The following is an 11866-nucleotide window of genomic DNA, read 5'->3' on the forward strand; positions in this document are numbered from 1 at the left end:
TCATGGTCATATTATCTAAACGTACCATGGCAGTGCCGTCGACCGATATCTGTGATCCGTCTCATTGCCAGTCGAACGATGGATCGCGAAACGTGAATAGTGACGTAGACTGAAGAGTGTGGATTGAATATCGGAAAACGTTTTCTGTATATTTAGGTATCATACTGACTTTGCTTAGTTTTCCAATACTGTTCATAAAGAACTATTATGACATTTACTGTGTTCTGATCATCGCGTATTTGTATTATAGTACATTTATCAAGAAATATTGTATTATTGTATAATATACACCCATAGGTCAGTTTTTGACGCAGATTGTTTTTAGAATCCATTTGGAAATAATTGAAAATGACCGGCTCGTGGACCGTAAGTATTTAAAGCTGTTGTGTTTTTTATACACTCGATTGTCCGATTAAGGGGTAGATCTTGTCAAATGGTCATTAAAAAATGATACATTTTAATAAATAAAATAAGTAACATCTATGAGAGTAAAACAATGAAGAAAAAAAAATACATATGATTGTAACATTAGTGGCAATAGTAAAAGTACCTTTTAATTTTCGGATCATACAGTATAACAAAAATTACATTTTTAAACTGTCGTAAAATGATAACATAAATCGTTTTTTTTATTAATTTTGGCTACAATTCAAACATTTTAATATTTATAAATTAAATGTAATATTGAGTATTATTGACATACTCTCAAATTTCTATAATCACAATTAGCCCCTCCAATCTCCTCAAATGTTATGTAACTCAACCAAATCTAACCTTCAGGCTACATGTAAAGTCTTATAACCAGTTCTAAAGCATTTTTCTATACCTTACCAATCTACTGTAATCAACATTATATTAAAACCTTTCATATTTGTATTCCATCATTATGTAGGTAATATCTATTATCAAAATTTCCTCAATAAATAAATAAATTGATAAATTAGATGATATATTATGGTGATCGTTTGATTTAAATTTGACACCTTATCATAGGTTTTTCAAGCGTGAAGCTTGCATGATAATGAGAATGATAATAAGTGAAAAATCTGGGAATTAATAAATAAATTAAACCACGAAAAATTAAACTAAAATTGTGTATTGTTAATATTTTTTAATGCAATTTTATAAGAGCTAAATTGTGTGATTTTTGTTTGGTGAAAAATAAAATTTACTTATTTGTTAATGTATTTCTTTCTACTTAATAGAAAAGAATTTATCAACAACTGAGCAGGAAAAAAACCTATGTGGAAGAAATTGGAGTCGAAAAAGACAAATTTAAAAGAGTATTAAACGTCGTCGATTTGACCGCATTGGGCACTGGTTCTACTTTAGGATGTGGTGTTTATGTATTGGCTGGAACAGTAGCAAAATCGGTTGCTGGCCCAGCCGTTGTATTGTCTTTCATTTTGGCTGCAACCGTATCTTCGTTTTCAGGTTGATACTCGAAAATATTATGAAATCAATTACAGTAGCTTGCTTAAGTTTTGATTATGAGTTTTCATTCACAGTATTAGGGTATTACGGGTGATATGAATTTCTGGCCCCCCACTCTTAAAAAATGTTTCACTGACAACTTTACTATAAGTCAATAAAAAAAGTTTGAAAAAGCTTACGGATACTTAATATTTGATACAAAAATATTGAATTTCAGTATTTTAGTCATACAATTGTTAGTTGAATTTAAGAAATTATTTAATAACAAGTGCATTTTTTTTTGATTTCATCAACGAATACCGATGGACGATGGTTGAAAGTTGAAGACAGTAATGCTGTTTTAGAAGCTTTTTGGTAAGGCGCAGTAGAAAATATAAAATGTGCAGTTAATTTAATGAATAAATGCATTTGAGAAATGTATAAAATATTGATTATAATTCACTTGGTGGTATTTACAAAAACATATAGTATAAAAAGACCAAGTTAATGCCTATTGAGTTACCTAGTGAGTACAATAGTACATAGATAATAAAATGTTTATAAAATCAATGTTATTACCTTTATATGTTTTTGTTTATTTAACATTATTATATATTTAACAGGTTTGTTAACCTAACCTAAGGGTACCTACTGTGCAATCAATTGATATCTATTATTATTTTTTTTTTTTTCTGAGAAGGGGGTTTGCGAAAAGCCAATGCAAAAAAATTGTTCCCATCCAGGAAACAACACCCTCATTGTATACATTTTCTATCTACACATTTATGTATTTGTATTCATGAAAACAATGAATATATATCACATGGTACATAATTATATACTATATAATCGATACAATATTATAGAACGATTTAAACCTCAAGTCCATTTTTCAATAGAACTGTGTGTATCTCACCAAGCTATTGTAAATTATTTAATGCGTGCTCTCAATCCTCTGGGACTTACCTAGTTTGAATTAAGCTCCTTTTAACTTCTAGGCGTTTGTTATGCTGAATTCGCTAGCAGAGTACCCAAAGCTGGATCCGCATACATATACAGTTATGTGGCAGTTGGGGAATTTATTGCTTTTGTCATTGGCTGGAATTTGTTACTGGAACACACTATCGGTTAGTTAACTTAGTCGTGAAGTATGTTTTTTAATAGTACCTGTATGGCGGTTATTCGCTAATGCAAGAATTATTTTTTCGAACTCATATTTTGTCGTCTTGACTGGATTTTGTCAGTATGGTTTTTGACTTTTTTTTAGGTACCGCTGCTGTCGCCAAAGCGATGAGTAACTATTTAGACTCTTTACTCGGAGACCCCCAGAAAAGGTTTATGAAAAAACATTTTCCGATACACATGGATTTTTTGGGTGAATATCCGGACATCGCATCGTTTTTGTTCATTATGTCTATTGCTCGTAAGTGAATTAATTTTATCATCCCGATGGCATAAGCTAGGTTTGTAGAAATATTTTATAGTAAAAATATATATTTTCAACGTTTTGTAGTAAAATTCAATGCAACTGAGCATTTCATCATGCCATGCGTTCATTTCTTTAACATATACGTATTGTAGTATTTAATAAGCTAGCCTGCAGGCATGGAAATAATATATATTACACTATTTACACTGTAAAATGTCAATGGCATAACATATGCAAACAACTTATTAATCAATACCTAAGAACATTTTGAATTTAACAAAAAACAATATTTAATAATATTATTTTCTTATCGTAAGGTTAATAAATATTCAAATTATTATACATTTACATCTTACTTTACTTTAATAATTTTAGTTAATCGCTAAAAATGCATTTAATGTATTTCTAATTATCCACAATATACACTCATGTAGTAGCGTGTATTGTGAAGTGGAAATTACTATACAATTGAAAGTATAAAATTAATCTTAAGAATTTAAAGCCGTTGCTGTGTATTTGCTTTTAAATATTATAACTATACACGACTTTCACGATCCATAAGCCGTATGGGCGTAACGTCATACGATAGAAGTAAACTTAGCTTTATTTTTTTTACTTATAGCACAAACTATAAATAATTGTTTTATTATTGATCATATTGTTTGTAAATTTACAGTGGTTGTAGCTTGGGGTGTTCGTAAATCGTCAACCCTGAACAACCTTTTTACTACATTAAATTTAGTCACCGTGTGTACAGTCATCGTTAGTGGATTTTATTTCGGTAAGTATTTAATAATTAATTTTTTAAAGTATTGTAGATTATAGTATTAAACTATTAATTATATTAAATAATAACATTATTATGTTATTGTGGCATAGAAATTATTTTAACATTTTCAAACGTTTTGGTTATGTATAAACAAGATTAAACTAGATTAAACATGTTTAATAAATGTCTATAATAATAATATTATACTACCTCATTAATAGTGTACTGTTAAAAATGTATAACACAAACGATGTATACAAATAAATATATAGGTATAAATACACGAATAATTAAATTTGAATCAGTAAATACTAGATATCTCGTTGTAACAATTTAATTGAACTTTAATCCGAGAACCAATTTCTGACATAAAAATAATAATAATTTAACACTCACTAACAAAAAGCAATAATTATAAAAAAAATTATACAATTTTACAAATAATTGACCATTTTGTATTTCGACAAAGGTTTAAAGAATATTAATTAATTAATTGGAATTTTCATTCATATTTTTGCAAGCCTTTTTAAAACTTTTTAAAATTTAACATTTAATAACTTCATTTTTAACCTAACTTATTTTAATTGACATAAAATAGGATATAAACTTAATAAAAAACGAGTTACTTGTAATCAAATTCAAGTTAAGTTAATTTATAAACAATTGAATAATAAATACAATACAATTATTATTGATGGTGCATATTACATAACTATTTACTAGAATAGGAAATTCAAAATATAGTTAAATTTATTTCCTGTTCCATCAACCAGAAATCTCAAATCTACAAACAAAATAACTTAATTAAATACATAATATATAGCCATGTTGGTAAAGGTGTATCGTATATGATATAAAAGTATACCGCAGTATGGTATATTACACCATACTGCGGTTTACTGGGATATTGTAATAATAACAATAATAATAATAAATAAATACTAATAACTAATAAGTACCTAATATGATATTATATTATTATTATTTTGATTAGTCATTTAGGTAAAAATCAGTAATCACAAATGTACAATTCTCAAGAACATATTATATAATATTTTCGCCATAAATAAGCTATTTTAAAATTAAAAACCAATTGGGTTTTGCTCATATATATATTTTATATTTCAAATGTTTATATTTATAAACAGTCAATATTGTCATTAGACAAAATAGTCATAGCCTATGTGGGTTCACTTTTCGTTCTCGACTCTCTTAGCACGCAAGGTATACAATATTGAATGTAGAATATGTGATTATCGGTGTCCAGTGAAGTACGTTTATTTTTTTGATTAAATTGCATACTAAATTATACAATTTTTAATTTTCACAACACATTCAGTCCACACTAATTAGAGACTCAGAGATTTTTTATAGTTTTAGTTTCCTGAAAAAGTATTTAGAGTTTAAAATCAAGTACACTCCTTAATACCATCTTATTTTTATTTAATAATTTAAAAAATGTATAATGTATTAATAAATCAAAAGGTTGTATTTATTTCTGTGTTTTGTATTCTTTTCGTACCTACTACCTAATATTCTATTCATCAGCATCTAATAATTTAATTCTAGGTATAGAAAAGCTATTGGTTATTTTCTGTGTTCAATAATATTTATGATTTTTATTATTTGATACCATATTACTAGTTATTTATATAGATACTTTAAAATAACAATAATTTAAATTAAGTTAATAAGTTAATAGAAAATTTGTATATAACTTTTAACTTAACTGAGTCATACAAAAATAGGTTAACTGTTAACTTTAAACTTTTTAAAATGTTTTCAATCAACTTAACTCAGTTAAAAATTATCATTAACTGGCCCAGGCTTGTATTTTTGTGTAGAACATACTCTTGTTGAGTGTCCTCTTGCATTTGTTCTTCTTTAATCAAACATATATTTGATTACAAAACCGAAATGTATTACTCATAATAATTCTATCTTCTACAACAAAAATAATAATAATTATTATTATTATTATAATACCTATGTGTGCTGCAATAGTCATTGCACATGATTATAATTTATTGTGAAATGTATTTCATCACAACTCTGCAGTGTAATGGGTTTTCCCGGATCGTCGGTAAAGTAAACTAAAAGTTATACCTATTTATTTTCTATTTGGAACTACACTCCATAAAACTGAGTATCTAGTCAATTTTCAAATTAAAATTCTTTCGCATTCCCCACCGCTTTGTTTTTATTTGTCTTTTAAATAATATACTACACCATAATAATATCGATGTTTAATAATTTTTATTAATACAACCACTTAACATTATTATTATTATATTATGTTAGAATGTGTAGTAATCAATTGACTAACGTTACACACATTCATTAGAATTGTATTTTTTTCATATTATTATGTTATGAACTATTATCATTGTGTAAAATCATCCAATTGTTAAAGCCATACTAAATTTTATAAGCTTTTAGATACTATAATGTTTCTTTCAGGGTACGTGTGTGTTACTCGTGTACTATTCATAATTCGTATACTTATAACTTAACTGTAGAGTTCAAGTAACAAATATATGCGTTAATAATAATAATAATAATAATTTTTACTGATAAAACTTAGCAAATTTTTTGAATTAAATATGAAATATTTACAACTTTTAATAAGTTTAAGATGCATATCATCACCTGAACTTTATCTTATACCCTTCCAGTGAAAAAACTGTTTTAAATAACTGTTTTATTATATTATATGATTTACATTTATTTTTAGTTCTGTGAATATGCTATAGTTTATACTATTTTACATTTAAATATATATATATTTTTAAATACTGTGTTATAACGATCTACATTTTTAGCACTAACTCTTAAAAAGGGAACCATAGTTGAATTTATTTTATCTGTTATTTGTATTTTAAATATTATTATTAATATTAAAAATGTATAGCACCAGTCACTGTATATTAAACAAACAAAATATCAACGTTAGAAATATTAGGTAGGTATTAAATTTCTTCGATATGTTAGGTGTATGTGTGTACTTATCATATCATGTTTTACTGTTTATACTTATTAGTTTAAATACTTTTAAATACTTTTTGAAAATTTAATAATTACAATATGTCAATATGATTATGTTTATTCCTCGATTAGATTTTACTTTTGCCTCGTATAATGCATTAGACCATTATTGTGACAAGTGGAGTGGTAGATAATAATAAAAAAAAAATACCATAAAATAAATTAAAACAAATAAGTTAATCTTAGAACAGGCTTAAATTAATGGAATCTTATATTATCTCGAAACTTCTAAGAGTGTAGTGTTCGGAAAAAATTTATTAGGAAAGTGGTTACTCTCAAAAATGAAAAATGATTTTAATAAAAAAAGACTTACGATTACAACCAGAAGAAATAACAGCACAGCGATACCAATAATATTATAATATCCCTAATAACTAGGGCTCAGATGTTGTTGCACTAAAAATGTTATAAAGTTGATTGCATTATTGCTGTGAAAAAATCCAAAATTGCAATTTATAATTGCAATAAAAAAATTTTTTGTACCAAAAAACAAAAAATATTAACAAATTATTTTTAGTTATTATTTATTAGTAATAACTGTTCTTATCGATAACTATTAATTTTCCATAGTATTATATATTTTCAAATTATATAATCGCAATACCTAACGTTCTATGTTACTCTTAGCATATTATTTAATGTCTTCCAACCTTATAAGCGTGGAAAAAAGTTAACTAGTCGTTTGGTTGTAGCGAATTTATCGAATTGGTTCATCGATAAAAGCGATATCCCGCCTGGAGTAAATGGTGGCAATGGCGGGTTCTTGCCTTTTGGTTGGACCGGAATGGTCGCAGGAGCCGCGAGGTGTTTCTATGGATTTATCGGTTTCGATTCAATCGCTTCAACTGGTAAGCATTATTTGTTGGTGTCATTTTTTTCATACAAAATAGTATGATAAATGTCCTTTCCTAGGTATGTACATATTATGATACATTAGTCATAAAAAATAAATTAATAACACAATGAATCTCTGTCGCGAACAAAACATGTCCATATAAATGAGCATGTATATACTCATAATACTTAATTACGTTTACGAGTGTGAAATGTTTTACATGCAATTTTTATTTTGAACTATTTCAATAGAATATATAACTATCAATCGAAAACTATTTTATTTTTTGCATTAAAATCTACGTAACCTGCCCTGAAGTACAACACGAGTATGTATTATTAGGTGAGTAAGAACAATACATTTAAAAAAATATATTTGATTTATTTTTGATGCGTAAGTATCTAATCCAATCTACAGTAGGTAACTTACTACCTTGGTATGTAAAATAATTTTATAAATTAAACAATTTAAAAAGGGTTGTAGAACTATTACGTTTTGTATCAACCAGTGCCTATCTCTTAGTTTTCAGGTAGGTACTATAATTATACTTATATAAGTACAAAGGCAGAGTGATTTTATTTCATACCTATATACATGAGTAAATAAATATAATTTAGTACTGTCCACAGTGTTTATAATGAACGCTTGTAAAAAATCTTTGATAAAAGTATTTATATACTCGAATATTGTTTTATTATATAGGCGAAGAAACGAAAAACCCCAAGAAGACCATCCCTTTGGCAATCGTCTTGACGCTGTTCAACGTCACCGTCGCGTACTCGAGCGTAGCGTCGGTGTTGACGCTGATGTGGCCGTATTATGATCAAGTACTTATACACTATTATATTTAAAAGTTTAATAATTATAAAATATGGTAACCATATTTATATTCTATAAGAAATGGGGGACACATAATTGATTAATTTTTGCTCAGCTCTAAATTAGTAAACCTTCAAAAATGATAGTAATTTTATATTTTGGAGATACGTTCGCCCGTTATAATATGTGGTAAATGCCAATCTCGTTATGGGGGCTCATAATATAACTTTGCAATACGTCAGTAAAGGACATGACGTATCGTGATTGCCGCCTACAATCGTTCATCGTCACTCGTTACACAAAAACTGTTGTTTATAAGTTACAGCTATTAACTTTGATTTCAATTATAATTCAATACACAACAGTAAAAATATTGTTTTTTTTCACTTAGAGGTTTTTATTTTACTCACATATCTAGAAGTTAAATTATAATATGGAGGTGAAGGGATTAAAATGGGACTATCTACTCTAAAAACGTGAAAAAAGCTTTTCGTTCGAAGTTTGTCGGGACAAGTGGACATGATAGTCAAAAAACGGACAATTCCGTTTTCGACGAGACGTATGGTAACGCTAGACTTCAGTATAGTGATCGCTGAACATTGTCGATTTGCAGTGACGTTATAACAGTGGTGAACATTGTTTTTTTAGGATCCGAACGCACCGTTACCGGTTATTTACGAAAACCTGGGAATGCCTGTACTCAAATACTTGGTCACCGGCGGTGCGGTATTCGCGCTTTTCACCACGTGAGCGGTTATATAGTTTTTTTTTTCAATATTTATACGACTGCAAATACGCATCCTATGCTAATATAATAATATAATAAATGTAACGGGTTGTCATCGTCTTTTTGAAGATTGATAGGTTGTTTATTCCCAATACCACGAATCCTGTACGCCATGGCCAGCGATGGACTGTTGTTCAGTTTTTTGGCGACGATCAACGAGAAGACCAAAACGCCGTTCATAGCCGCGATCATCTGTGGCGTCTGTGCAGGTATGAGGGGAACGTCCAACACGCAATCGGTTTATTTTGATATAGTTATGAGTAGGTCTCGAATTTAAGTGTCCTGAAAATTATCGAAAACTCTTTAAAAAATAACCAAATAACAATAATCATATTATACTGGTACCGGAAACAAATGCGATCACGATATATGTTCAATTGACTAATTTAGTTGTTCATTTGTTTGAGTAACGGTAAGACCATGTCCGATAATCGCTAAAGATACATAAAGACGTTACCTATCGCTTTACATGAAATGAATTATGTAGGTATTTGGGAAGCATTGTCCTAGAGCACTAAAAAAATAATTGTTCTTGTATAATTATCCTGGTCTTACTTACTATGAATTAAGAATTACCTATGTTATAATAATAATGTTGATGTATTTATATTACCTTATACAATATCTTAATTGTTTCTCTGCAGGACTGTTGTCGACCGTATTCAATCTCGAGCAGCTCGTCGACATGGCGTCCATCGGCACGCTCCAATCTTACATGATCGTTTGCATCTGCGTTCTGATCCTCAGGTGTTTTTTATTATTTATTATATCATAATATTCCTGACGCGTTCGAAATAAAACTGGGGTATCACCTAAACGAGTTTTTTTATTTAATTAACATAATTATGGATTATTACCTATTGTAAGACTTTTCTGTTTAATTTTAATATTTAAATTTATTGTAATATGAAATGTGTTATTTTCAGGTATAGAAATACTAATTTGTACAATCCGGATTCAGACGGCCCTGAAGTGTATACGATTTCAATGTGGTTAAATGTATCGAACACAAATGATACGAACAGGGACACCCAATACGTGTCTAGAGTATTGATAACAATTTTCAGTATGTTGTGATTAAATAATTAAAAAAAACAAAATTCAACCACAATATTATTATGTATTTGTATCGTCTTGAAATTTGAAAACGCTTTGCTATTTTTTTTTTTTTGTTGATACATTATTTTATTGCAGATTTATGCATTTGTTTTATATGGTAGTATGATATACTAATCACATTTTGTACCAACTCGTATATTGATTTTAATCGGTTGAAATATGTTACAGCCGTCACTGCATGTATATTTTGCATTTGCGTAGTAAATTGGGACTCTCATCAAGCTTCCGCCCGGTTAATACTGAGCTTCATAATTTGTTTGTCAGTCATCATCTTATTAGTTGTCATGTTAATGATGAACAGACTTCCACAAGCAATCGAAAGTTTACCGTTTAAGGTGAGCATTTTCCTTTTTGCCATATAATACAAACAACAAAATCAATGGTTTTTAATTATAATATGGTTCCATATATTATTGAACTAAATTGAAATAACTCAAACAATGTCGTATGATAGTTACGTAACAAAATTTCTTATGATATTATATTCACCCTTAAGAGTTAAGATTACGTAATGCCAGTCATCTATTTGCATCAAAAACAAAGTGTTCGTATTTTAAAGTTTTAACTCGTAAGTAATACATTTTTTGAAAGGTGATAATTTTCTCTATGTTTTGTTGGAATCAGATATTTCAAATTGTCATTGGTTTTTTTTCTGTTTTGCTATCTTAATATATAATGTTTCTATACACCATATTACACGGGTTGATCCATTTAACGTACTCGATATTTCACTAACGTTTTAGAAAATATTTCAATTTAAAGTCGTTATAAAACAACATTTTTGGGAAAACAATTTTATTTTTACTATTTTTATTGTTATAATTGCTTGAGTTTTTAACTCTTTTATATTACAGCATACATTTCCTTTTCCGGAGTAGAATTTAATTCGTTGTATTTTGATCTATAAAATCAAACTTTGGACAAGTACTTTAATAGTTATACCTTTTATATACTAAAAGTTTAGGTAAGCGAAGTCGTGGATCAACATTTTGAAGGGTACCTATACATGAACCATTTCACTCAGCTCATCTGAAATTTAAATATTTATAATTCATAGACTACTCGTCCAAAATTTGATTTTTATGTACCGCATTACTCCAAAAAAATGTTTGCTTTAGAATAGGAATACAAAAGTAACAATCTAGATATTATTAGTTATTAATAGGGCTCGGATTTTAAAGCATAATAAATAACAAAAAAAGCATAAAATTGTTTAAAAAAAGCAAAAATGAAGCATATTTATTTTTAAAAAAAGCAAAAAAAAAGCATGATAATTAATTTCATCTGATGAAACGCCACACAGTATAGTATTGATGTCCAGTAATTGTTTCCAGCCTTTGTTTTTCAAAAGAACACGATTTTGTTTACCAGAAATAGCAGTTGCAATATCTCCATGAGCTTCATTTAACTTTTACTTTACACTTTTATTTTATTTTCATAGCATAACAACAAATAAAAATTCCACAGCTTGAATAACTGAAAAAAGCAATAAAAAAGCAAAAAAAGCATTTATACTAAAAAAAGCAAAAAAAAGCAAAAATAAATTCGTTTATTTCGAATCAGATTAACGTGAAACGAATTTATGTATAAAAATTAGATTTCTATCTTAAATATATAAATAGAAGCATTTGCTTTAAAATCCGAGCCCTA

At 28.0% G+C, this 11866-nt stretch overlaps 1 protein-coding gene and 1 long non-coding RNA gene across 5 annotated transcripts in view; one reads left to right on the forward strand and one right to left on the reverse strand.

Moving 5' to 3' along the window:
- Positions 1–45: 45 nt before the first annotated feature.
- LOC111028795 (cationic amino acid transporter 2-like) overlaps positions 46–11866 on the forward strand; it is a 27752-nt gene continuing 15931 nt past the window's right edge. The window contains exons 1-12 of the mRNA XM_022307555.1: positions 46–366; positions 1206–1434; positions 2412–2540; positions 2681–2836; positions 3519–3623; positions 7349–7504; positions 8194–8318; positions 8959–9056; positions 9167–9306; positions 9742–9844; positions 10024–10163; positions 10385–10551. Of these exons, the coding sequence (XP_022163247.1) occupies positions 349–366; positions 1206–1434; positions 2412–2540; positions 2681–2836; positions 3519–3623; positions 7349–7504; positions 8194–8318; positions 8959–9056; positions 9167–9306; positions 9742–9844; positions 10024–10163; positions 10385–10551 (1566 nt within the window). The 5' untranslated portion in view covers positions 46–348. The remainder of the gene's footprint in view (positions 367–1205; positions 1435–2411; positions 2541–2680; positions 2837–3518; positions 3624–7348; positions 7505–8193; positions 8319–8958; positions 9057–9166; positions 9307–9741; positions 9845–10023; positions 10164–10384; positions 10552–11866) is intronic.
- Positions 9269–11866, reverse strand: part of LOC111028797 — a 23042-nt gene continuing 20444 nt past the window's right edge. For 3 of the 4 annotated variants that reach the window (XR_002603941.1, XR_002603939.1, XR_002603938.1), the window contains 2 exons: positions 9711–9909; positions 9313–9611 (listed from right to left, as the gene is read on the reverse strand). This is a non-coding gene — a long non-coding RNA (uncharacterized LOC111028797). Of the gene's footprint in view, positions 9612–9710; positions 9910–11866 lie in introns of all 4 variants that reach the window. The other variant, XR_002603940.1, reaches the window with a different exon arrangement.

The sequence above is a fragment of the Myzus persicae genome, unplaced genomic scaffold (assembly GCF_001856785.1).
Source record: "Myzus persicae strain clone G006 unplaced genomic scaffold, MPER_G0061.0, whole genome shotgun sequence".
NCBI classification, from domain to species: domain Eukaryota; kingdom Metazoa; phylum Arthropoda; class Insecta; order Hemiptera; family Aphididae; genus Myzus; species Myzus persicae.